Source organism: Pelophylax lessonae, assembly GCF_965119305.1.
Source record: "Pelophylax lessonae genome assembly, chromosome: 10".
In the NCBI taxonomy this organism is placed as follows: Eukaryota; Metazoa; Chordata; class Amphibia; order Anura; family Ranidae; genus Pelophylax; species Pelophylax lessonae.
In genome coordinates, this window is record NC_138777.1 from 238,715,084 (window position 1) to 238,742,183 (window position 27,100).

General features: G+C 47.3%; 1 protein-coding gene across 1 annotated transcript in view; it reads left to right on the plus strand.

Moving 5' to 3' along the window:
• The window catches only part of LOC309565630 (L-fucose dehydrogenase-like), a 30,848-nt gene extending 10,435 nt beyond the window's left edge, over positions 1–20,413 (plus strand). Inside the window, exons 3-6 of the mRNA XM_082270586.1 lie at positions 5,975–6,114; positions 8,466–8,562; positions 12,160–12,284; positions 19,839–20,413. Coding sequence (XP_082126712.1) covers positions 5,975–6,114; positions 8,466–8,562; positions 12,160–12,284; positions 19,839–20,015 — 539 coding nt within the window. The 3' untranslated portion in view covers positions 20,016–20,413. The remainder of the gene's footprint in view (positions 1–5,974; positions 6,115–8,465; positions 8,563–12,159; positions 12,285–19,838) is intronic.
• Positions 20,414–27,100: the final 6,687 nt, after the last annotated feature.

The window sequence follows — 27,100 nt, forward strand, 5'->3', positions numbered from 1 at the left end:
AGTATAGAAGTCTGTCCATGTACAGTATAGGGGGAGAAGTCTGTCCATGTACAGTATAGGAGGAGAAGTCTGTCCATGTACAGTATAGGATGAGAAGTCTGTCCATGTACAGTATAGGAGGAGAAGTCTGTCCATGTACAGTATAGGAGGAGAAGTCTGTCCATGTACAGTATAGGGGGAGAAGTCTGTCCATGTACAGTATAGGAGGAGAAGTCTGTCCATGTACAGTATAGGGGGAGAAGTCTGTCCATGTACAGTATAGGAGGAGAAGTCTGTCCATGTACAGTATAGGATGGGAAGTCTGTCCATGTACAGTATAGGGGGAGAAGTCTGTCCATGTACAGTATAGAAGTCTGTCCATGTACAGTATAGGATGGGAAGTCTGTCCATGTACAGTATAGGAGGAGAAGTCTGTCCATGTACAGTATAGGAGGAGAAGTCTGTCCATGTACAGTATAGGGGGAGAAGTCTGTCCATGTACAGTATAGGATGAGAAGTCTGTCCATGTACAGTATAGGATGAGAAGTCTGTCCATGTACAGTATAGGAGAAGTCTGTCCATGTACAGTATAGGATGAGAAGTCTGTCCATGTACAGTATAGGAGGAGAAGTCTGTCCATGTACAGTATAGGGGGAGAAGTCTGTCCATGTACAGTATAGGAGGAGAAGTCTGTCCATGTACAGTATAGGATGGGAAGTCTGTCCATGTACAGTATAGGATGGGAAGTCTGTCCATGTACAGTATAGGATGGGAAGTCTGTCCATGTACAGTATAGGGGGAGAAGTCTGTCCATGTACAGTATAGGATGGGAAGTCTGTCCATGTACAGTATAGGATGCACTCAATACTTGGTCGGGGCTCCTTTTGCATGAATTATTGCATCAATGCGGCGTGGCATGGAGGCGATCAGCCTGTGGCACTGCTGAGGTGTTATGGAAGCCCAGGTTGCATTGATAGCGGCCTTCAGCTCATCTGCATTGTTGGGTCTGGTGTCTCTCATCTTCCTCCTGACAATCCCCCACAGATTCTCTATGGGGTTTAGGTCAGGCCAGTTTGCTGGCCAATCAAGCACAGTGACACCATGATCATGTGACCAGGTATTGGTAGTTTTGGCAGTGTGGGCGGTGCCAAGTCCTGCTGGAAAATGAAATCAGCATCTCCCCAAAGTTGGTCAGCAGAGGGAAGCATGAAGTGCTCTAGAATTTCCTGCTAGAGGGCTGCGCTGACTTTGGACTCGATAAAACACAGTGGACCAACACCAGCAGAGGACACGGCTCCCCAAATCATCATGGACAGTGGAAAATGTTGGATGTCATTTGGAAATGAGGATCCCAGAGTCTGGAGGAGGAGTGGAGAGGCACAGAATCCAAGTTGCCTGGGGTCCAGTGTGAAGTTTCCACAGTCAGTGAGGATTTGGGGTGTGTGTGTGTGTGTGTGTGTGTGTGTGTGTGTGTGTGTATATATGTGTGTATGTATGTTTGTATGCATGTATATGTACAGAGGCGTAACTAGTACCTTCAGGGCCCTGGTGCAAGAAACCATGAAGGGCTCCCCCAGACCCCTGGCCGGGGCCCTTCCCTTCAAGCCTGGGGCTCTTCCCACTGATCCTGGGGCCCTTTTCTCTTGTTGTGGGGCCCTTTATTACTATTGCAACCCCTGTAGGTACACCCCTGTGTATGTACAGTGGGTACGGAAAGTATTCAGACCCCCTTAAATTTTTCACTCTTTGTTATATTGCAGCCATTTGCTAAAATCATTTAAGTTGATTCTTCTTCCTCATGAATGTACACATAGCACCCCATACTGACAGAAAAACACAGAATTGTTGACATTGTTGCAGATTTATTAAAAAAGAAAAACTGAAATATCACATGGTCCTAAGTATTCAGACCCTTTGCTCAGTATTTAGTAGAAGCCCCCTTTTGATCTAATACAGCCAGGAGTCTTTTTGGGAAAGATGCAACAAGTCTTTCACACCTGGATTTGGGGATCCTCTGCCATTCCTCCTTGCAGATCCTCTCCAGTTCTGTCAGGTTGGATGGTAAACGTTGGTGGACGGCCATTTTTAGGTCTCTCCAGAGATGCTCAATTGGGTTTAAGTCAGGGCTCTGGCTGGGCCATTCAAGAACAGTCACGGAGTTGTTGTGAAGCCACTCCTTCGTTATTTTAGCTGTGTGCTTAGGGTCATTGTCTTGTTGGAAGGTAAACCTTCGGCCCAGTCTGAGGTCCAGAGCACTCTGGAGAAGGTTTTTGTCCAGGATATCCCTGTACTTGGCCGCATTCATCTTTCCCTCGATTGCAACCAGTCGTCCTGTCCCTGCAGCTGAAAAACACCCCCACAGCATGATGCTGCCACCACCATGCTTCACTGTTGGTACTGTATTGGACAGGTGATGAGCAGTGCCTGGTTTTCTCCACACATACCGCTTAGAATTAAGGCCAAAAAGTTCTATTTTGGTCTCATCAGACCAGAGAATCTTATTTCTCACCATCTTGGAGTCCTTCAGGTGTTTTTTTAGCAAACTCCATGCGGGCTTTCATGTGTCTTACACTGAGGAGAGGCTTCCGTCGGGCCACTCTGCCATAAAGCCCCGACTGGTGGAGGGCTGCAGTGATGGTTGACTTTCTACAACTTTCTCCCATCTCCTGACTGCATCTCTGGAGCTCAGCCACAGTGATCTTTGGGTTCTTCTTTACCTCTCTCACCAAGGCTCTTCTCCCCCGATAGCTCAGTTTGGCCGGACGGCCAGCTCTAGGAAGGGTTCTGGTCGTCCCAAACGTCTTCCATTTGAGGATTATGGAGGCCACTGTGCTCTTAGGAACCTTAAGTGCAGCAGAAATCTTTTTGTAACCTTGGCCAGATCTGTGCCTTGCCACAATTCTGTCTCTGAGCTCTTCAGGCAGTTCCTTTGACCTCATGATTCTCATTTGCTCTGACATGCATTGTGATCTGGAAGGTCTTATATAGACAGGTGTGTGGCTTTCCTAATCAAGTCCAATCAGTATAATCAAACACAGCTGGACTCAAATGAAGGTGTAGAACCATCTCAAGGATGATCAGAAGAAATGGAAAGCACCTGAGTTAAATATATGAGTGTCACAGCAAAGGGTCTGAATACTTAGGACCATGTGATATTTCAGTTTTTCTTTTTTAATAAATCTGCAACAATGTCAACAATTCTGCGTTTTTCTGTCAGTATGGGGTGCTATGTGTACATTCATGAGGAAGAAGAATGAACTTAAATGATTTTAGCAAATGGCTGCAATATAACAAAGAGTGATAAATTTAAGGGGGTCTGAATACTTTCCGTACCCACTGTATGTATCTGTGTTTGTATGTATGTTTGTATGTATCTGTGTTTGTATGTATCTGTGTTTGTATGCCTCATTGTCTCTGTTGGAAGAGTGAAATTGATCGGCCCCCACTGACCCCGATAGCTGAAAACCTAAAGCTATGCCTGGCCATACATGTAGCAATTTATTGCAAATATGATTGCAAGTATCCATCAAAAACAAAGTAATTTATCACCCACAAGTTTGATTGAACACCAGAATTCGATTGATTGTGAAATTAAAAACTGGACAATAAATTAAAAACTGGACAATAAATTAACGGCTTCAATGCAGAATATTTTTTATAAAATCGAATTTACAATAAAAAAAAAAACCAGCAATTTTGCAGAAAGCAGTCGCATGTTTTGTGCCCGTTCGGTCGGGAAAGTTTCAATCCCGTCTCCTTGCGGTCCGTTGAATCCATGTTTTATGTCATGTTTTTTTTTGTGATTTCAACAAAAAAATTAAAGTGAAAATTCAGTCACTCATCAAATTGTCCCATGTATGGCTGCTGGCTTATTATCAGTTATGTTGAGAGTAGGGGAAGAAGAGATTGGACTTTATAGGCACCAATATAAAATAGTATATTCTTTATTAGAAAATTTACAAAAACACATAAATGATAAACCACAAAAAAGGGACATATAAAAAGAACAACATGTCATATACGTCAATAATTACAATAAGGTGGCAGAGCCTCCAAACAGTAGTGCAAATCACATAGCCTTATCAGGTATTGGTTATTATACAGTGTTCACAGGTGATACAAGGATGACCTGTGTTCATGAGGCGGCCCTGGAGAAGGGATAGCCGTCTCCAAAGGGTCGTCTGTACATAGTAGATGCAGATGTTAGGTTGAATCCCAGCTGCTCTACATGTTTCGCTTAACCTATTAAGCTTCTTCTGGAGCATATGGTAAAGACAAACATCTGAGAAAAATATTACAGGTGAAAGAACTTTATGATGAATCAGGCCATAAAGGCTAGAAAGAGTAATAACGAGGGGGATCGGTGCGCTGTAGTTGGAGCAAGGAGCCTGGTAGAATTGTCAAACCTATCATAGGATATAGAACTTCAGATAGCATAAGTACAGAGCAAGGTATTGGCTTATTATCATGGAAGTTGTGGTCCCATGAGGAGGTGATGTGTGGCTGCCGAATGGGGAAAAAAGCCCCGGCCCACAGACCCAAAACACGGACCAGTGAGGTAAGTAACCTCACGTGCCTATAGACCAAGGTATATTCAGGCTGTGAATGCTGCCACTACAGCGACCGTGTGTGTATCCCCCCCGGATGGGGATACCGCCAAACTGGTCCGTGTTTTGGGTCTGTGGGCCGGGGCTTTTTTCCCCATTCGGCCGCCACACATCACCTCCTCATGGGACCACAACTTCCATGATAATAAGCCAATACCTTGCTCTGTACTTATGCTATCTGAAGTTCTATATCCTATGATAGGTTTGACAATTCTACCAGGCTCCTTGCTCCAACTACAGCGCACCGATCCCCCTCGTTATTACTCTTTCTAGCCTTTATGGCCTGATTCATCATAAAGTTCTTTCACCTGTAATATTTTTCTCAGATGTTTGTCTTTACCATATGCTCCAGAAGAAGCTTAATAGGTTAAGCGAAACATGTAGAGCAGCTGGGATTCAACCTAACATCTGCATCTACTATGTACAGACGACCCTTTGGAGACGGCTATCCCTTCTCCAGGGCCGCCTCATGAACACAGGTCATCCTTGTATCACCTGTGAACACTGTATAATAACCAATACCTGATAAGGCTATGTGATTTGCACTACTGTTTGGAGGCTCTGCCACCTTATTGTAATTATTGACGTATATGACATGTTGTTCTTTTTATATGTCCCTTTTTTGTGGTTTATCATTTATGTGTTTTTGTCAATTTTCTAATAAAGAATATACTATTTTATATTGGTGCCTATAAAGTCCAATCTCTTCTTCCCCTACTCTCAACACTTTGCTAATTAGGATGTGGCACTTTTTAGTTACCTTCTCTTTGGTGTGCCTAGACATCCTGCGACCTAGGAGCGCACATATTTAATTATTCTTATTATCAGTTATATCCATTCTATCCCTGAATTATCACCATATGACTATTGCATAGACTGACCCTTAAAGGTAGAAAGGTGCAGTTGCTCCGGAGTTTAGTAAATGAGGTAAAGCTCCACTTTGCAATGAGTACCCAATCACATGCAAGGAAAAATGAAAACAACAAAATAGCATATTTGTTTGCACATGATTGGATGATGGAAGTCAGCTGAGTTTCCCCTCATTTACTAAGCTCTGGAGCAACGGCTCTTACAAAGTTCAGTCTATTTGCCTTTAGTAAATCCCCCCTACTGCCCTGTCCTCAGTGAGGGATCTAGGTGCGACCAGTCCTGATCCAATCATAATCTGTCCAGTCTGGTTTATTATAGAATTCCTTTCCGTCTAATCCCAGGTCCATGGGAAGGAGAGAGATCTTAGGCGTCCCAACATTCCTTTCCATTCCTCCATGTGTCACCACATGTGTTGGGCAGATTCGGAGGATGAAGGGTGTTGCTATGATTGGAGCTGGCAGTGTGGTGGAGTAGAAGAGCCCCGTGGCGGTGTCTGACCTCTGACCCTTTGTGTGCAGGTTCTGAGGAGGGGGCGCAGGAGGCGGCAGACGCTCTCACCAGTCGCGTGGGAAAGGTGACCGATGTGGTTTCATCGCTGGGGTTCAGCTGGTGGCAGGGCGGTCCGCCCCACACACAGTCACTTCAGGAGCTGCAGAGGGTACGAACGTCCGATATAATTTCTCATGTCATTGCTGCCATTTTTTTTTTTCCTTGCTTTAATTGGAAATGGAATGAAAATATTTTATTACAAAGTTAAGTTCATTCATGAAAACCAGCATTTCCCTCCAAATAGATTCCATGGGTTAGCTGGTATGATTGTGACAATTGTCCAATAGAAGCCCATGAAAATAAATGACTTAATGCCCGGTTTACACCTGAGCGACACCTGAGCAACACCTGAGCGACACCTGAGCGACATTGCCCCGTCCCCAGAGGGAAAGAAAATCAGTCACAAGCCATAACATCCGAGGACAGGACTAAACAAATACAAGTGTGAAAATTTTGTATTGAGCTTAAAGCAGATCGCACACATTACAATCTGATTGTATGATCTCCTTTAGATTTATCAATAGCTACAGTATCTCACAAAAGTAAGTACACCCCTCACATTTCTGTAAATATTTGATTCTATCTTTTCATGTGACAACACTGAAGAAATGACACTTTGCTACAATGTAAAGTAGTGAGTGTACAGCTTGTATAACAGTGTAAATTTGCTGTCCCCTCAAAATAACTCAACACAGCCATTAATGTCTAAACCACTGGCAACAAAAGTGAAACATGTAAAACACAGTTTACTATGCTCCGTTATGAATGGACACAGGAGTGATCTGTACTGATCACTCACTGTGTCCAATTCCAAAAAGGAAGGGGCTGGTAAATGACATTTACGGACCCCTTTCCCCCACTCTCCATCCGCCTGTATACAGGAGGCCTGGTTGTCCCGCCCTGGGTCAGTGACCTGGAATAATTATAAGGGAAGGGACGTTACAGTGAAGGATCAGCATGACAGCCAGGCAGATGGAAGGAGAGGTTAGGATTGGCAGCCTTCATCAGGCTTCCAATAAAGAGAACCTTATACTGAGAAGTCTATACCTGCAGAAAGGGGTCCTGCGTGGCCCCCAAACGTCTCAATTTACTGCTTTGATCACTATAATACATTTTTTTTAGTCCATGGTGTGCCGGTGTTCTGCCAAAAATTCCAACTTGCCAAAGTCTTTAACCACGTCCCTTCCAGTGATAATTGGAGATTTGGCCGAGTTGCGGTTTTCACAGACCACCAGCAGCCTATACACTCCGGTACACCACAAGTACGGGTAAGTAGGGAAAAATTTGTGTCCGCCTTGGAGGCAGCCATGTTTTCAGGTTAGTAGCAGGCGGACTAACAATGTCCATTCATTGTGTACCGGAGTGTATAGGCTGCTGGTTTTCTGTGAAAACAGCAACTCATGTAAATCTCCAATTATTGCTGCTGTAGAGTCCCCGGAAGTGATGTGGTTGGAGATTTTGGCGAGTTGGAGTTTTCGGCAGAACAACGGCCATATATTATTTGACTTGTGCCGGTTTCCAGGTGGTAGTTGCTACAGCACCCCTTCCTTCAACGCCATTCCAGGAACCTGTGCAATGGGAATATTCTACTCGATAAAAGAGAACCTGTCACTTCACCCATTCAAGGCACAATGACAAATTCTCAGGTTAGGGCTCCTTCTACCCACTAATGCTACCCCGTCCCACACTCCCCTATTGTTCTGGTCGTCTATGGAAGTGCTGAGAAATACCTCGTAGGGAAACATGTGGCTTCCCCTTCCCCTGAATGCATTTCTTCCATTCACCAGGCCCAAGAGCTAACGCTTGTAGAGGGGGAGCAGGTCATTAACCCAGAGGAAGCGCCAACTCAGAGGGTTTAGATCCATGGCTGGCTCCTGCAGAAAGATGGTGCTTGGTGAAGAGAGCATGGTGAAGGTATCAATGGGAGGAGAGGGACTCCCAACAAGAGAACCTGTCACTTTGCCATGGATGGGTTTTACTACTCACAGTTCAGTGCCAGCCTTGGGGCAGGAACCTGTGCAATGGGAATATTCTACTTGATAAGAGAACCTGTAATTTCCCCCATTCAAGGCAAAGTGACAGATTATCTAGTTAGGGCTTTTCCTACCAACTTATGTTACCCCGTCCCCCTATTGTTCTGGTCCTCTATGGAAGTGCTGAAAAAATACCTCCTACTTGTGGGTATAGGGCCTAAGAGCTACCACTTGTAGAGGGGGAGCAGGTCATTAACCCCCAAGGAAGCTCCATCTCAGAGGGTTTAGATCCATGGCTGGCTCCTGCAGAAAGATGGTGCTTGGTGAAAAGAGCTTGGTGAAGGTATCGATGGGAGTAGAAGGACTCCCAACAAGATGACCTGTCACTTTGCCATGGATGAGTTACTCACATTTCAGTGGTCACAGTGGCAGCCTTGGGGCAGGAACCTGTCTATTGCTCATGTCTCTCCTTTCTCCTTCTCTGTAGGTGCTGGACACTCTCCTCCTCAGCACATTCACCTCTTGGAAGGCCTTCTTCCCATTGGTAAAGGACAATCCCAATGGAACCTACACATTCATCACAGGTAGAGTCCCCTGTGGGGGGTTTCTAGAATGGACAGTCCTTCCAAATGGGGGACAGTTGGGAGTGATGCTAAGAGGTCAGTCACAAGGTCTAAGCTAATGGGATGCCTATACAGATAAAGGGTGGACTTTAATTAGATGTATATTAGAGCTTAAAGGGGAACTTAAAGTAGAACTATAGGCAAAACTCTTTTTTTAATTTTGGATTAAAACCCATCACATTTTTTTTCCACCATCTTTGTCTGAGATTTCCCTTCACATCCTGTCCTATAGCCAAAACAGGAAGTCAGAGGAAATCCCTGCAAACTAAGGGAATCCATTGGGGACCCCCAGGTCACCAAAACTAGTGTCCCCATTGGAAGATTTCCTCTCTATTACTAACCGGAAATTTGGGATTTTCTTTCACTTTTAATTATTATAATAAACAGAAAAAATAGAGAGGCTGAATCTCCCTAATGGGGACACAGATAGCAAAAAACCTGACAGGGGGTCTATTTCCTCTCCACTCCATTGCCTTTTAGTTACACTTTAAAGTGATTCTAAAGGTGCATTTTTTTTTCTAATAACAGACATTTTTTTTTACTTACCTGTTCTGTGTAATGGTTCTACACAGAACAGCCCCAATCCTCTTCGTCTGGGGTCCCCCACTGATGCTCCTGGCTCCACCCCCTTGACCAGTGCCCCCAATAGCAAGCTGCTTGCTCTGGAGGCACTGATGTGTGCTCGCTCCCAAGCCCTGCTCTATGTGTCCTTAAGACATATAAAGCTGCGGCTCAACCCTGCCCCACGCTCTGTCCTCATTACCTCACTGCTGTGTCTCAGCCAATGAGGAGACCCGGGACAGCACATTGCTGGATCGGGCTCAGTATTAGGGGGGCTGTGGGGGGAGCAGCATATAGACCTTCAGCCTTTACAACCACTTTAACTCCATCTGAGCACCACATACTTATTCATTTTTAATATTTGAAGCAAACTCCCCCATCCATCCATGTCTTCATCCATCCATCCATCCACCCACCCATCCATGTCTCCATCAATCTATGCATGTCACCATCCATCCCTGTCTCCATGCTTTACTGTTCTGAGAAACCACCTTGAAAATTACCCTAGCATTTCTAGCTGTGGCCATCTTGAGTAAGGGCAGATGATTTATGTAGCATTTACTTCCTGGAATACATCTGCCCTTAGCTCAGGCATGCAGGCAGGAGGGTATGCTTAGCTGAGAAAGTAGTCTTATTCCACCTTAAAGCCCAAATATGCAGCACTGATGGACAGCCTTTATGGACACTGATGGGCAGCAATGATAGGCACTGATTGGCATCACTGGTGGGGTTGCACTGATAATCACTGCAATGATTATCGGTGCAGACCCCCCCCCCCCCCCGTCATTCACTTAATGCACTCCTCTACTCACGCTCGGTCACTCTTCTGCTCACGCTCGCTCGGTCACTCTTCTGCTCACGCTCGGTCACTCTTCTGCTCACGTTCGGTCACTCTTCTGCTCACGCTCGGTCACTCTTCTGCTCACGTTCGGTCACTCTTCTGCTCAGGCTCTGTCACTTCTGCTCAGGCTCCGTCACTCTTCTACTCACGCTCCGTCACTCCTCTACTCACTCTCGGTCACTCTTCTGCTCACTCTCGGTCACTCTTCTGCTCACTCTCGGTCACTCTTATGCTCACTCTCGGTCACTCTTCTGCTTACGCTCTGTCACTCCTCTACTCACGCTCGGTCACTCCTCTGCTCACGCTCGGTCACTCCTCTGCTCACGCTCGGTCACTCCTCTGCTCACGCTCGGCCACTCTTCTGCTCACGCTCGGCCACTCTTCTGCTCACGCTCGGCCACTCTTCTGCTCACGCTCGGCCACGCTTCTGCTTACGCTCGGTCATTCTTCTGCTTACGCTCGGTCATTTTTCTGCTTACGCTCTGTCACTCTTCTACTCACGCTCTGTCACTCTTCTACTCACGCTCTGTCACTCTTCTACTCACGCTCTGTCACTCCTCTGCTCACGCTCGGTCACTCCTCTGCTCACGCTTGGTCACTCTTCTGCTCCCGCTCCGTCACTGCTCTGCTCCCGCTCGGTCACTCTTCTACTCCCGCTCGGTCACTCTTCTACTCCCGCTCGGTCACTCTTCTACTCCCGCTTGGTCACTCTTCTACTCCCGCTCTGTCACTCTTCTACTCACGCTCTGTCTCTCCCCTACTCACGCTCCGTCTCTCCCCTACTCACGCTCCGTCTCTCCCCTACTCACGCTCCGTCTCTCCCCTACTCACGCTCCGTCACTCCTCTACTCACGCTCCGTCACTACTCTACTCACGCTCCGTCACTCCTCTACTCACGCTCCGTCACTGATCTACTCACTCTCGGTCACTCTTCTGCTCACGCTCGGTCACTCTTCTGCTCACGCTCGGTCACTCTTCTGCTCACGCTCGGTCATTCTTCTGCTCACGCTCGGTCATTCTTCTGCTTACGCTCGGTCATTCTTCTGCTTACGCTCGGTCATTCTTCTGCTCAGGCTCGGTCACTCTTCTGCTCAGGCTCGGTCACTCTTCTGCTCACGCTCCGTCTCTCCCCTACGCACGCTCCGTCTCTCCCCTACTCACGCTCCGTCTCTCCCCTACTCACGCTCCGTCTCTCCCCTACTCACGCTCCGTCACTCCCCTACTCACGCTCCGTCACTCCCCTACTCACGCTCCGTCTCTCCCCTACTCACGCTCCGTCTCTCCCCTACTCACGCTCCGTCTCTCCCCTACTCACGCTCCGTCACTCCCCTACTCACGCTCCGTCACTCTCATGTTCGGTCACTCTTCTGCTCATGCTCTGTCACTCCCCTACTCACTCTACTCTGGAGGCACTAGGGCTGCCACCTCATCTCTTTAAACCCGAACACATATCAATTACGCAGGTTCTGAGGCTAATCTATCAATTAAAAATTGATAAGCTGAAAAAAAGAAACATATAAACAGCCAGAACCAAAGGAGTAGTCCCAGCAGGGAGAAAAAAACACCTGTGATGACAGGTAAACCTGATACAGGCAGAGGGTGACTGAAAGGTTACTTCACACCCAAGGTGAGTATCAAAAATCTACTTACCAGATTGAAGTGACCGCTAAATCATAGGTGGTCTAACTCTGCATAAGGAAAAGGACCTCTCTGGGATCCTATAGGCTGAGACCACTCAGAGAATATGGCCAGTTCCCAAAACATAAAAAAAACAAAAAGCTCTCCCATAGCGCAGTAAAAGATATCACTTTTATTGATATATAAATTAATGCACTTACAGGCTCCAAGATTAAAACAGCATGCAGATAGCAAATATAAGCGGCGTTCCTGCGGGCTTTCCTGTATGATTACGGCTCATACAAAGAACCAGCTAATCTGGTATAGATTGTGTGATGATTTCACCATCATAGACCCCACCATACGCGTTTCGTCATAGAGAATGTCATCTGGGGATAGGTCTTAACTTGTAAGCAAAAAATGTCAGAAATAGGCCCGGTCAGCAAGTGGTTAGCAGAAGCACATCAGGGTTCTGTATTTTGCACAGCATCGATCATTCTTTTACATGCTAAATTGTCTTTGTGTCTTCCCCGATACAGGTGGCGCTGGTGAGCGCCTGCTGATGCCCGGTACCGGGTTCCTCACTTTAGGAGCGGCGGGGGCTCTGGCCTTTTCCCTGGTGGTGCGGGAGGAATATCCGGATATTCCATGCAAACTAAATGAGGTTTGTAACACGTTGTAAAGGGCTCTTTCACACGGACAGCAGAGATGTCAGTAAAACAAGGTGGTCAAGCTATGGTTTTAAAGTGGGGGGGGAGAAATAGTTATTTAGGTGAGTGAGGTTGTTTGGGTCGTCGCTTTAACACTGTTAATCATAGGTAGGCGGTCTGTAATGCATCCCCACAGAATGTTTATACATTTATATAGGCCGTGTTGCCAGGCCATTTCTTCCAAGAACAATCTCTCCAGAAAACAATCTGCTTATTTCATTTATTTTTATTCATGTTATTTCCCAGTAACACCCTCCCTTGTGTAGACAAAAGGCCTCAGACTGCTGCTGGGTGCTGCCATCTTAGATGTGATGTCAGCAGACCCGTTAGACTCAGAGCTGTCATTTAGGTGACACTCCATAGCAGCCTTTCTCAACCCTTTTACCTTAGAGGAACCCTTGAAATAATTTGTATGTCATAGACCCCTTACATTGGCGGCCAGAGGAAAGCATGCTCCCCTTACATTGGTGGCCAGAGGAAAGCACGCTCCCCTTACATTGGTGGCAAGTGGAAAAGCATGCCTTCCTTACATTGGTGGCCAGAGGAAAGCATGCCCCCCTTACATTGGTGGCCAGAGGAAAGCATGCTCCCCTTACATTGGCGGCCAGAGGAAAGTATGCTCCCCTTACATTGGTGGCCAGAGGAAAGCATGCTCCCCTTACATTGGCGGCCAGAGGAAAGCACGCTCCCCTTACATTGGTGGCAAGTGGAAAAGCATGCCTTCCTTACATTGGTGGCCAGAGGAAAGCATGCCCCCCTTACAATGGTGGCTTGTGGAAAGCATGCCCCCCTTACAATGGTGGCTTGTGGAAAGCATGCACCCCCCCCCCCCATTACATTGGTAATCAGTGGAAAGCATGCTCCTCTTCCACTGGTGGCTAGAGGAAAGCATGCCCCCCTTACATTGGTGGTCAGAGGAAAGCATGCTCCCCTTACATTGGTGGTCAGAGGAAAGCACGCTCCCCTTACATTGGTGGTCAGAGGAAAGCATGCTCCCTTTACATTGGTGGCCAGTGGAAAGCATGCTCCCCTTACATTGGTGGCCAGTGGAAAGCATGCCCCCTTACATTGGTGGTCAGTGGAAAGCATGCTCTATTTACAATGGTGGCTTGTGGAAAGCATGCCCCCCCCCCCCCTTCCTTAAATTTATAGTCAGTGGAAAACATGTTCCCCTTACTTGGTAGTTAGTGGAAACCATGCTCCCCTTAAATTGGTGGTCAGAGAAAAGCATGCTCTTCTTACAATGGTGGCTTGTGGAAAGCATGCCCCCCCCCCCATCCCCCTTACATTGGTAGTTAGTGGAAAACATGCTCCCCTTACATTGGTGGTCAGAGGAAAGAATGCTCTCCTTACAATGGGGGCTTGTGGAAAGCATGCCCCCCCCCCCCCTTAGATTGGTGGGCAGTGGAAAAGCTTGCTTCCCTTACATTGGTGGTCAGTGGAAAGCATGCGCCCCTTAAATTGGTTGCCGGTGGAAAGCATGCTCCCTTACATTGGTGGTCAGTGGAAAGTATGCCCCCCTACATTAGTGGCCAGTGGAAAGCATGCTCCCCTTACATTGGTGGTCAGTGGAAAGTATGCCCCCTTACATCGGTGGTCAGTGGAAAGCATGCCCCCCTTACGCTGGTGGTCAATGGAAAGCATGCTCTCCTTACATTGGTGGTCAGTGGAAAGCATGCTCCCCTTACATTGGTGGTCAGTGGAAAGCATGCTCTCCTTACATTGGTGGCCAGTGGAAAGAATGCCCACTTACATTGGTGGTCACCCAGACAGCTGAAAAGATGATGGTGTCATGCAGCTGACACTGCCAAATGGTGTCGGTCCAGGAACCGTGGAAGCACCATCAGATGGAAGGTCAATCAGCGACAGCTCAAGGAACCCCTTGAAACCTCTGTAGGAATTCTTGATGAGAATGGTTGCTCTATAGTATTCCCTTTCACTCCTCCCCTGGCAGCTACATGAAAAGGAATGCAGGGAGATGAAGAGAGGAGCAAAGGAGCTGGGCCAGCACAGTAAAGAGGGGGAATCAAAGCTAGCCGGTGTAGTATTCTAGCAAGCTGCAATTCATAAGGTGTATTTATTTATTTATTTTACATTCCTTTTTGATACACAAACAGGGCCCCAAAATAGCTCTGTGGGCTGCTATGTTATATTTATACCCTTCAGGTTCTCCTAAATCTTATATTTGATGAAGTCCTGGCTGAACAGGCTGGCAGGTGGCCTATGCATCATGTGCACATGTCATGTCTGTTTGGTAAGCAAGATTTGAAGCCTTATTTTTCTGTCATCCGTGTTCTAGATTTGATATTACGCTTCATATGGGCAGTAATGCCGGACAGCGCCGCTTCCCAAATCTCCAGACAATTGTCTGTCTGCTTCCAGCAAAGGCCAGCAATCCCCTTCCAGGAGGAACTCCTTCCTCGTCTCCCCTTCCTCGCAGGTTATGTGCGCACAGCCCGCTCTGCATGGTGAAATGTTTCCTCTACCATCAGAGGGATGCGCAGGTTTCCCATCATATGTGCGCACAGCCGGCTCTGCATGGTGAAATGTTTCCTCTACCATCAGAGGAATGCGCAGATTTCCCATCATATGTGCGCACAGCCCGCTCTGCATGGTGAAATGTTTCCTCTACCATCAGAGGAATGCACAGATTTCCCATCATATGTGCGCACATCCCGCTCTGCATGGTGAAATGTTTCCTCTACCATCAGAGGAATGCGCAGATTTCCCATCATATGTGCGCACAGCCCGATCTGCATGGTGAAATGTTTCCTCTACCATCAGAGAAATGCGCAGATTTCCCATCATATGTGCGCACAGCCCGCTCTGCATGGTGAAATGTTTCCTCTACCATCAGAGGAATGCGCAGATTTCCCATCATATGTGCGCACAGCCCGCTCTGCATGGTGAAATGTTACCTCTACCATCAGAGGAATGCGCAGATTTCCCATCATATGTGCGCACAGCCTGCTCTGCATGGTGAAATGTTTCCTCTACCATCAGAGGAATGCGCAGATTTCCCATCATATGTGCGCACAGCCTGCTCTGCATGGTGAAATGTTTCCTCTACCATCAGAGGAATGCGCAGATTTCCCATCATATGTGCGCACAGCCCGCTCTGCATGGTGAAATGTTTCCTCTACCATCAGAGGAATGCGCAGATTTCCCATCATATGTGCGCACAGCCCGCTCTGCATGGTGAAATGTTTCCTCTACCATCAGAGGAATGCGCAGATTTCCCATCATATGTGCGCACAGCCCGCTCTGCATGGTGAAATGTTTCCTCTACCATCAGAGGAATGCGCAGATTTCCCATCATATGTGCGCACAGCCCGCTCTGCATGGTGAAATGTTTCCTCTACCATCAGGGGAATGCGCAGATTTCCCATCATATGTGCGCACAGCCTGCTCTGCATGGTGAAATGTTTCCTCTACCATCAGAGGAATGCGCAGATTTCCCATCATATGTGCGCACAGCCCGCTCTGCATGGTGAAATGTTTCCTCTACCATCAGAGGAATGCGCAGATTTCCCATCATATGTGCGCACAGCCCGCTCTGCATGGTGAAATGTTACCTCTACCATCAGAGGAAGGCGCAGATTTCCCATCATATGTGCGCACAGCCCGCTCTGCATGGTGAAATGTTTCCTCTACCATCAGAGGAATGCGCAGATTTCCCATCATATGTGCGCACAGCCCGCTCTGCATGGTGAAATGTTTCCTCTACCATCAGAGGAATGCGCAGATTTCCCATCATATGTGCGCACAGCCCGCTCTGCATGGTGAAATGTTTCCTCTACCATCAGGGGAATGCGCAGATTTCCCATCATATGTGCGCACAGCCCGCTCTGCATGGTGAAATGTTTCCTCTACCATCAGAGGAATGCGCAGATTTCCCATCATATGTGCGCACAGCCTGCTCTGCATGGTGAAATGTTTCCTCTACCATCAGGGGAATGCGCAGATTTCCCATCATATGTGCGCACAGCCCGCTCTGCATGGTGAAATGTTTCCTCTACCATCAGAGGAATGCGCAGATTTCCCATCATATGTGCGCACAGCCCGCTCTGCATGGTGAAATGTTTCCTCTACCATCAGAGGAATGCGCAGATTTCCCATCATATGTGCGCACAGCCCGCTCTGCATGGTGAAATGTTTCCTCTACCATCAGGGGAATGCGCAGATTTCCCATCATATGTGCGCACAGCCCGCTCTGCATGGTGAAATGTTTCCTCTACCATCAGAGGAATGCGCAGATTTCCCATCATATGTGCGCACAGCCCGCTCTGCATGGTGAAATGTTTCCTCTACCATCAGAGGGATGCGCAGATTTCCCATCATATGTGCGCACAGCCCGCTCTGCATGGTGAAATGTTTCCTCTACCATCAGAGGAATGCGCAGATTTCCCATCATATGTGCGCACAGCCCACTCTGCATGGTGAAATGTTTCCTCTACCATCAGAGGAATGCGCAGATTTCCCATCATATGTGCGCACAGCCCGCTCTGCATGGTGAAATGTTTCCTCTACCATCAGAGGAATGCGCAGATTTCCCATCATATGTGCGCACAGCCTGCTCTGCATGGTGAAATGTTTCCTCTACCATCAGGGTAATGCGCAGATTTCCCATCATATGTGCGCACAGCCCGCTCTGCATGGTGAAATGTTTCCTCTACCATCAGGGGAATGCGCAGATTTCCCATCATATGTGCGCACAGCCCGCTCTGCATGGTGAAATGTTTCCTCTACCATCAGAGGAATGCGCAGATTTCCCATCATATGTGCGCACAGCCCGCTCTGCATGGTGAAATGTTTCCTCTACCATCAGGGGAATGCGCAGATTTCCCATCATATGTGCGCACAGCCCGCTCTGCATGGTGAAATGTTTCCTCTACCATCAGAGGAATGCGCAGATTTCCCATCATATGTGCGCACAGCCTGCTCTGCATGGTGAAATGTTTCCTCTACCATCAGGGGAATGCGCAGATTTCCCATCATATGTGCGCACAGCCCGCTCTGCATGGTGAAATGTTTCCTCTACCATCAGAGGAATGCGCAGATTTCCCATCATATGTGCGCACAGCCCGCTCTGCATGGTGAAATGTTTCCTCTACCATCAGAGGGAATGCACAGATTTCCCATCATATGAGCGCAAAAACTTTCCTAAATCAGGGAGAATGTGAAAGTACTTTTTTAACATCTGGAAACTGTTGTACTTTTCTTTTTAGCAAATTGGGCTGAATGTGTTTTATAAAATTAATTCTACAATAGAAGCTTTCATGAAGAATTTCAGATATTATTTTATATATAGTTACATTGTTTCAGATTGGACCAACTATGTATATACCAGACCCGGCCAATGTCCCTGGAAAATAATGAAGTAGGCACAGCTTCTACACTAAAACTACTACACTACCAGTGGCAAAACTACCAGGGTCGCAGAGGTCTCACTTGTGACTGGGCCCTGGAATTTCCCCACCATGGGGTGGGCCCAAGACAGCAGGAAGGGGGTCCACTGCAGAACATGTGAAAAGGGTCCTGCTGTAGCACTGTAATAAAGGGCCCTGCGACAGGAGTAAAGAGCCCTGTGATCAGTGGGAAGGGCCATGGAACTGATGAAAAGGGCTTGGGACCGATAAGATGGGCCCTAGGACCAGTGGGAAGCAACCCAAGATCAGTGGCAAGGGCCTCAGGAGAGTCAGGACTGATGGAAAGGGTCCTAAGACCGAAGCAGGGAAGTTCCCTCACGTCGCCATAGTAAATTTCTACATTGCTCTTATGTGGAGGGGGTCAGGGGGGCCCTTCAAGGTTTCTTGCACCAGGGCCCTGAAGGTTCTAGTTATGATTCTGCACACTGCTACTCCAGTGATCCCCCCTTGCTTTGGGATCCCGTGCTGAGCGGCTGAACTCCTGCATTGAGAACACAGGAGATTGACCAATCAGCACAGGTTGCATTTTCTGGATGAAGGCAAAGTGTTTGCTAATTGGATAAAGCAGAGAGCATGATTTCACCGCCCTGCCTCTCCACCTAGTCCAATCAGAGAATGCTTTGTAACCATTCAGAAAATGCAAAGCATGCGCAAAATTGCACCAAGTGCCAAGCGGCCGGCCGACCGCTTGTGTTCACACTGCAGGAGTGCAGCCGCTTGTTGTGGGTGTCTACTTCTGTGATTTCCAACTTCCAGGGAATCGGCAAGGTCTGGTATGTACATAGATTGGTCTAAGCTGGAGCAATGTAACAATGTATAATAAAGCAGTATTATTCTTCAACTATGGGTAAAGAGTGAAATGCAAAGTGTGCATGTACTGTCCCGGCCCTCTCACCCTATAATAATCACCTGATACTAATAGGTGTAAAATGTAGCAATGAAGGAGAATGTTAGAGTTATACTGACCTTACTGCCGTCTTCTGCCCTCAGCCTCTAGGTGAGGTTGGTGTCTCATTCCTTCCAGCAAGATCCTGGGGAATACAGAGGAGCCCAAATCTTATGAGAAGACCCTCTTGGACTGCTCTGTATTCCCCATGACCAGTGAGACCGCTCCCAGCAATGCAGGAGAGGGGGTTAGGTAAGTAAAAAACTTTCTTATGTTTCCTTCTGGACCATAGGGTTGTATCACCATCCTACAGGAGTAAGGCACAAGGCAGAAAATGAAACCCAGCCAATCTCCTCTCTGCAATAGACCGCTCAATTTTTTTTGTGCTTGTGGCTGGCCCATGAAGATAATTGTCCAGGCTCACGCTATTGAGGGTCAGGCTTCTCCCTTCCACGTTGCGGCACATACTGCTGGGGGAGATTAGTACCTCCTGGGCGTTTCCGACATCAGACATCTGTGCCTCAAGGTTGTAAGGAAGCACTCCTTTCCTAAGTTTTACACAGTTGATGTTTTAGCACCTTTGGACGATTGTTTTGACCGCAAGGTTTTGCGGGCGGTTGTCTGAGTTCTCCTGACCCTTTCTGGGGGGGGGGGGGGTTCTCAGGTGTTGTTGCATGTTCTTTCTCTGGTTGCCCACCCCTCATTGTTGCACTGCTTTGGGGCATTCCTATAGTGAAGAATAATGAAGAGCTGTGTCCATCACTCACCGAAAAATCAATTTCTTTGAGTTTATTGATGGACACAGAACCCGCCCCTCTATTGGTTCTTTCTACTTGTACTGCTTTGTAACTAAACTGAGCTGCCCATGGCAGAGAGGGGATTGGCTACCAGCTAGGACTGCCCATAGGAGGTGCTGTATTCCTTTTTTCTGCCTAGTGTCCTACTCCTGTAGGTGGTGATATAAGCCTATGGTCAAGAATAAGGAAGAGCTGTGCCTGTCAATGAACTTAGAGAGGGATTTTGCTGTGAGCAACCCCCATAAAATGTTTTGTTTACAGGTACATTTTGCACCTAGAAATAGCCGGTGATTTTGAAGGAAGGAGAGGTCCCGGACAATATGGCATGGTGCTGTATGGTCTGCTTGAAGGTAGATTAGGCTTCTATCAGAAGGTCTAAATTTTTATTATTTTCAGGTCAAGATCAACATGGGAGTGGCCCTTCCAGAACGCCTCGGACCCGGCTACGTGAGCCACCTGGAGGTGGGAGAGGCAGTTGCCTCGCTGGTGGAGAAGAGACGAGTGTCACATACTGTGTTGTGTGCCAACTCCACCACTGACCTCAAGACTCTTATCTTAGAAGGCAAGCTGTGAGCACCGGGACACTTTGCCTCCTCCCGCCTGATTCTAATTCTTGGTGTACTGTGACCACCCATCCACTGCTACCTTGTCTATAATTTCATCACTTCGCATCCAGCCCACAGATCACAGAGGGCCGATTCAGAGCCCCAAACAAGCCTCCACCACCCTCCACCTGCTTCAGACCACCAGCGTTCAGCATCACTGATCATAGTCCTGAAATATCCCAAGAAAAGTAAGGATATTGCAAGATACCAAGAGCTTCACATTGCCCATCACCATCTTGCAGTGGGTGGAGAAAACCTACACAAGTGGATTATGAAAGATGAGATTTGGAACGTTCCATTCTGTTGAAGGAGACGGGGGGACTGACTGAACTTTGTACATGTTTGGGAACGGGAGGATAAATCCTAAAGTATTGTTGTTCACCCACCAGAAACTTCTATGCATGCCTTGTCTTAAAAGGGTTGTCCACATTTTACTAAAGGTTGACAGTTGTGTCCGCTCCTGAAAGGAAGAGGCGATCCTCTCCACTGTTGCTGACCCTGGCAGTGGCACAGCTATGTCTTGGCATCAAAGTTTCTGGAAGTGAGTCACCTGACTTGCGTCCGAGGTCTTGGGCATGCGCATCTGCCATCGTACAACTTACTTTTTTTTAATGGGGTACAGCGATCCCTTTGTATTACTAAGGAACCAAAGCCAATGGCTTTCATTACACTAAACTGGACAACTCTACACAAACGCCCACATTTATCCGGCAGTCCCAATGTTCAGAGTTTTTAAAATGGAAGAGATGGTTGAAGCCGATCCCTCTACATTATAACCTCTGACAGCTCCCAGTCCGGACCATAATATAACCTCTGACAGCTCCCAGTCTGGACCATAATATAACCTCTGACAGCTCCCAGTCCGGACCATATTATAACCTCTGACAGCTCCCAGTCCGGACCATATTATAACCTCTGACAGCTCCCAGACCTCCTCCTTGCCTCCCTTTTTATCTTGGTTGACCCATTTCTGTGTAAAATAAAGAATACAAAATAAAGAAAACAATGTTGTGTCAGGTATAATGTCTACGTAAAGGAGAGTACAAGATTAGAGCACCTGTTGGGAATTACATTTTAGGTTTGTACCCCAGAAAACAAATGCTTTTTTTGTATTCTTTTCTACAGCAGATCTTTATAGAACCGGACTTCCATTCTTCAAACTGCGGCTGGTTTGGCTGCACTCCTCCTGTGGATCCGTTCTGCACTCCTCCTGTGGATCCGTTCTGCACTCCTCCTGTGGATCCGTTCTGCACTCCTGTGAGCCGTCTTTAGCAGAGGCCAATTCAAAAAACAAAACCCAAACTTCTCTTTGAAATTTTTTTTATAGGCTGGGTTCACAAAAATTGCGAATTGGATGCGAGTTTTCCCGCATTTAAAGCAGTGTTTCAGCTGTTTTTGTTTTTATTGAAAGTCGGCGGCTACAAAAAGTGTATCTTCTGACTTTTAATGAACACTCACTCACCCGTCCCACGGTCCAGCGATGGGGCCGCCCGCAAAGGTTCACACTACGCATGCACGACTCGCGCTTAGCATCCGGAGTGGACGGGCAATCTTCTGGTGTCTTTTACCATAAACATGTAGCAGAATACATATTGGAATAAATTGATGAAGAAAACATTTCAAAACATTTTTTTTATTGGATGTTTTATAGTAGAAAGTAAAAAATATTGTTTTTTTTTTTTCTTCAGAATTGTCGCTCTTTTTTTTTGTTTAAAACGCAAAAAATAAAAATCGCACAGGTGATCAAATATCACCAAAAGAAATCTCTATTTTTGGGAAAAATCGGACATTAATATTTTTTGGGTACAGCGTCGCACGACCGCGCAATTGTCAGTTAAAGTAATGCAGTGCCAAATCGCAAAAAATGGCCTGGTCATTAACCTCTTGCCGACCGCCCACTGTAGTATTACTGCGGCAGGGCAGCTCGGCTGTGCAAAATCACTTAGTACTACGTGATTTCGTGCACGAGCTTTCGGCGGACACAGCGGGAGGCGGGCCGCAGAAGGAGCGACAGCGATTGCCGCCGGCCTCCCACAATTCTTCAGACAAACTGACAAAAGACCCGCCTGCTTATGTAAACAAAGCAGGCGGGTCTTCTGTGAGACAGGCAGGGAGAGATCAGAAGTTTCAGCTAAGCTACAACCCCCGATCTCTCTGTACCCGTCACAGAACCCTTCCCCCACCACAGTTAGTAAGCATATGTAGGCACACATTAACCCCTTTGATCATCCCCAGTGTTAACCCCTTCCCTGCCAGTGTCATTTATACAGTAACAGTGCATAATCTTTAGCACTGATTACTGTATTAATGTCACTGATCCCCAAAAAGTGTAAAAAAATGTCAGTTTAGGGTCCGATCTGTCAGCCGCAGTCCCGCTAAAAATCGCTGATTGCCACCATTACTAATAAAAATAAAAATTCCAAAAATCTATCCCGTAGATTGTAGATGTGATAACTTTTGCACAGGCCAATTAAAGTACTCTTTTTGGGATTTTTTTAAACCAAAAATAAGTAGCAGAAAACAAATTGGCCTAAACTGATAAAATTTGATTTTTTGAAATTGTTTTTATTGTGAATGTTTTTTATAGCAGAAAGTAAAAAATATGGCGTTTTTTTTTTTTTTCAAAATTGTCGCTCTTTTTTTGTTTATAGTGCAAAATCTAAAAACCGCACAGGTGATCAAATACCGCCAAAAGAAAGCTCTGTTTGTGAGAAAAAAGGACGTCAATTTTATTGGGGTACATCGTCGCACGACCGCGCAATTGTCCATTAAAATCACGCAGTGCCGAATCGCAAAATAGCGCCTGGTTATTGAGCAGCCAAATCCTCCGGGGCTTAAGTGGTTAAAGTAACGCAGTGCTGTATTGCAAAAAATGGCCTGGTCATGAAGGGGGGTAAATCTTCCATAGGAAAAGCTTCAACAAAGCTTGCTGGCCACTGAATCCCGCGTGACACCGGCCTAAGAAGTCCATCATTTAATTTAAAAGGCGTGTGCTAAATTAGACGCCATTGGCCAGACGTTCGTGCAAGTCTTCTATAAAATGCAATTGTTCCAGAAATAGTGAATAATGTAGACGCTGTAAATTTTAGGGAGTTGAAGAAAATATAAATAAATTTCTAAATACTTCAAGATGTTAGCGGAGATTTCACAATAGACAGCGTTCCGTTTTCCATGTTCTGAATAGTTGGCGTTCTTCCCGCCAGGAGGAATGCGTTTTCCATTGTCTCTCCTCACGTTACACAACGCACACTCAGCCGCTTCTGTCAAATTCTTTATTATAAATAACTTCATCACAAAAGTAATAACCCTTCATAGTCTGTGCTGTCCCAAGCATGCTGAGCCTTGTAGTTCCACCATAACTAGAGAGCCACAGGCTGATTATTCATGCTACATACAATATAAAAAATAAAACGAAACATAATAACTCTAAAGTGATTTGTCAGCTTTTAGAAATGAAGAATTTAGTTTTATCCCGCTAAGGGCAGCCATAGAGGGTGCGATGCAGCAGAATCCAGCATTGGTGGCAATGGACGGGCGTAGGAAGGAGTAATGACAGAGAAACGTGGGGTCTGCAGATCTGTGGGCGGGGCACTGAGATCTGTGGGCGGGACACTGAGATCTGTGGGCGGGGCACTGAGATCATACGCCAGTCACTGAACCTTCATTGGTACATCCGTGGATCCTGGGAGAAGATGGCGGAGCATTTGATGGTGTAAGTATCAAGGAATTTTCAATGATGGCGAGCCTTGGCACCCCAGATGTTTTGGAACTACATTTCCTATGATGTTTATGCACTCTGCAGTGTAGATGAGCATCCTGGGAAATGTAGTTCCAAAACGTCTGAGGTGCCAAGGTTCCCCATCACTGCCCTAGGGGGTTGGTAAACCTTAAAGGGGTGTTTCAGCTGGGGAAAAAAAAATTAAAGCCAGCAGCTACAAATCCTGTACAAATCCTGTAGCTGCTGATTAATATAGATTGTACACTTTGCAAAGTGAAGCTGCACTCTACAAGTGCAGTTGCTCCAGAGCTTACTAAATGAGGGGAAGATCTGTTGACCTCCATCATCCAATTATGTGCAAGCAAATAAGCTGTTTTTCTTTATTTTCCTTGCACGTGATTGGGTATTCTTTGCAAACTGAACCTTCATCTCATTTACTAATCTCTGGTGCAACTGCACTTACAGAGTGCACAGTCTCTTTGCCATTAATAAATCCACCCCTTAGTGCTCTGGACTGAGACAAGTACACCCTATAGAGGGATTGTGTGTGTGTGTGTATAAAAAAAATGGGTGAAGGCTAATGGGCCCATCCCACAGCTCTGCTCTCTCTCTCTTCATGTGCAGGGATGACTGGTCTGGTCTCCGCCCCCCTCCTGTAGTGGGTGGAGGGTAATGGGCCCGTCCCACAGATCTGCTTTCTCTCTTCTTGTGCAGGGTGACTGGTCTTGTCTCTGCGCCCCCCCTCCTATAGTTGGTGGAACCTGCTGGGCCCCTCCTACACCTCTGCTCTCTCTCCTTGGGCAGGGTGATTGGTCTTGTCTCCATCCCCCCTCCTATAGTGGGTGGAACCTGCTGGGCCCCTCCCACAGCTCTGCTGCTGCAGGGTGATTGGTCTTGTCTCCACCCCCCCTCCTATAGTTGGTGGAACCTGCTGGGCCCCTCCTACACCTCTGCTCTCTCTCCTTGGGCAGGGTGACTGGTCTTGTCTCCACCCCCCTCCTATAGTGGGTGGAACCTGCTGGGCCCCTCCTACACCTCTGCTCTCTCTCCTTGGGCAGGGTGATTGGTCTTGTCTCCATCCCCCCTCCTATAGTGGGTGGAACCTGCTGGGCCCCTCCCACAGCTCTGCTCTCTCTGCTTGTGCAGGGTGATTGGTCTTGTCTCCACCCCCCCTCCTATAGTTGGTGGAACCTGCTGGGCCCCTCCTACACCTCTGCTCTCTCTCCTTGTGCAGGGTGACTGGTCTTGTCTCCGCCCCCCATCCCTCCTTCTATAGTGGGTGGAACCTGCTGGGCCCCTCCTACACCTCTGCTCTCTCTCCTTGGGCAGGGTGATTGGTCTTGTCTCCACCCCCCCCCTCCTATAGTGGGTGGAACCTGCTGGGCCCCTCCCACAGCTCTGCCCTCTCTCCTTGTGCAGGGTGACTGGTCTTGTCTCCGCCCTCTCCTGCAGACAGGCTTTAGTGGGAGGACCTGCTCTGCTCAGGGTATCTGCACTGCAAGAAATATCACTGCTACCGTAACATGATAATATCTGGGTTGGCAAAGGCACATAATGTTCATGTATATTATTGGCGATTATTAAGTTATATAACAAAATGAAAGAATAAAAGGTTCTTGGCTCAGAGTTAAGGTTTAAAAGAGACCACAGAACAAAGGGTTATGGTTCCCGCACTTCGCCTCCCTAGAGGTGAGCATGAGAAGTGACAGAAATAACAGCGAGGGGAAAGGAAAAGATCCGATGGATCGATACAAACACACAGAGGGAGAGAACTGAAAGAGAAGCAGCCCCATGTATTGTCCAGGGGTGCAACAGCCCTGCAATCGCCTTTCTATGGCCACCCCTAGAGGACACCGCAGTATCTATGTCAGCTTCCAGCAATTTACATTCATATAAAAACTATGCTTTAAAGTCAACCTGTCATGAAAGAAATACGTAGGCTGATAGCTGACCTCCTGAAAATACCAGCTGTCTGGCCATTACACTGACCATTTGCAGGTCAGAGGTTTCTTGTTCAAGTCAGTGCCTCAAAAGTCAGAGGGTCACTGTCACAGCCAGACAACTAGCATTTTCATGAGAGTAGTCCCAATGACAAGTTTCCTCTAAAGACATCACCAGCATTTCCACAGGCTAATGCACTTTGCATATTCAGTGTTAGAGAAAGCATTTATCAGTAACAATAGAATGTCTTCAGCCCCAGTGTATACAATAAAAATTATATAACTCAAAGTTTGTGGACACCGGACCATTGGAGGGGGTCTGAGGGGATTTGTACCTATGTGAGGTCAAGTACTGAAGTTGGACCAGAAGACCTGGCTCACCATCAGCCTTCAAGGTGATCAGTAGGGATGAGGTCGGGGCTCTGTACAAGGTGATCAGTAGGGATGAGGTCGGGGCTCTGTACAAGGTGATCAGTAGGGATGAGGTCTGGGCTCTGTACAAGGTGATCAGTAGGGATGAGGTCGGGGCTCTGTACAAGGTGATCAGTAGGGATGAGGTCGGGGCTCTGTACAGGGTGATCAGTAGGGATGAGGTCAGGGCTCTGCACAAGGTGATCAGTAGGGATGAGGTCGGGGCTCTGTACAGGGTGATCAGTAGGGATGAGGTCGGGGCTCTGCACAAGGTGATCAGTAGGGATGAGGTCGGGGCTCTGCACAAGGTGATCAGTAGGGATGAGGTCGGGGCTCTGTACAAGGTGATCAGTAGGGATGAGGTCAGGGCTCTGCACAAGGTGATCAGTAGGGATGAGGTCGGAGCTCTGTACAAGGTGATCAGTAGGGATGAGGTCTGGGCTCTGCACAAGGTGATCAGTAGGGATGAGGTCGGGGCTCTGTACAAGGTGATAAGTAGGGATGAGGTCGGAGCTCTGTACAAGGTGATCAGTAGGGATGAGGTCTGGGCTCTGTACAAGGTGATCAGTAGGGATGAGGTCGGGGCTCTGTACAGGGTGATCAGTAGGGATGAGGTCGGGGCTCTGTACAAGGTGATAAGTAGGGATGAGGTCGGAGCTCTGTACAAGGTGATCAGTAGGGATGAGGTCTGGGCTCTGTACAAGGTGATCAGTAGGGATGAGGTCGGGGCTCTGTACAGGGTGATCAGTAGGGATGAGGTCGGGACTCTGTATAGGACCCTTGAGTTCCTCCACACCAAACTCATTAAACCACCTGAGCTGGCCTTGTACACAGGGGACAGCCATGGTGGGACAGAAAAGGGCCTTCACCAAACTGTTACCACAAGGTTAGAAGAGGAAAATTGTCTACAATGTCTTATATGATGGAGTATTACCAGTATCCCCTCAGGTACTGATGTTGGATAAGACGACTTGCCTCACGCTG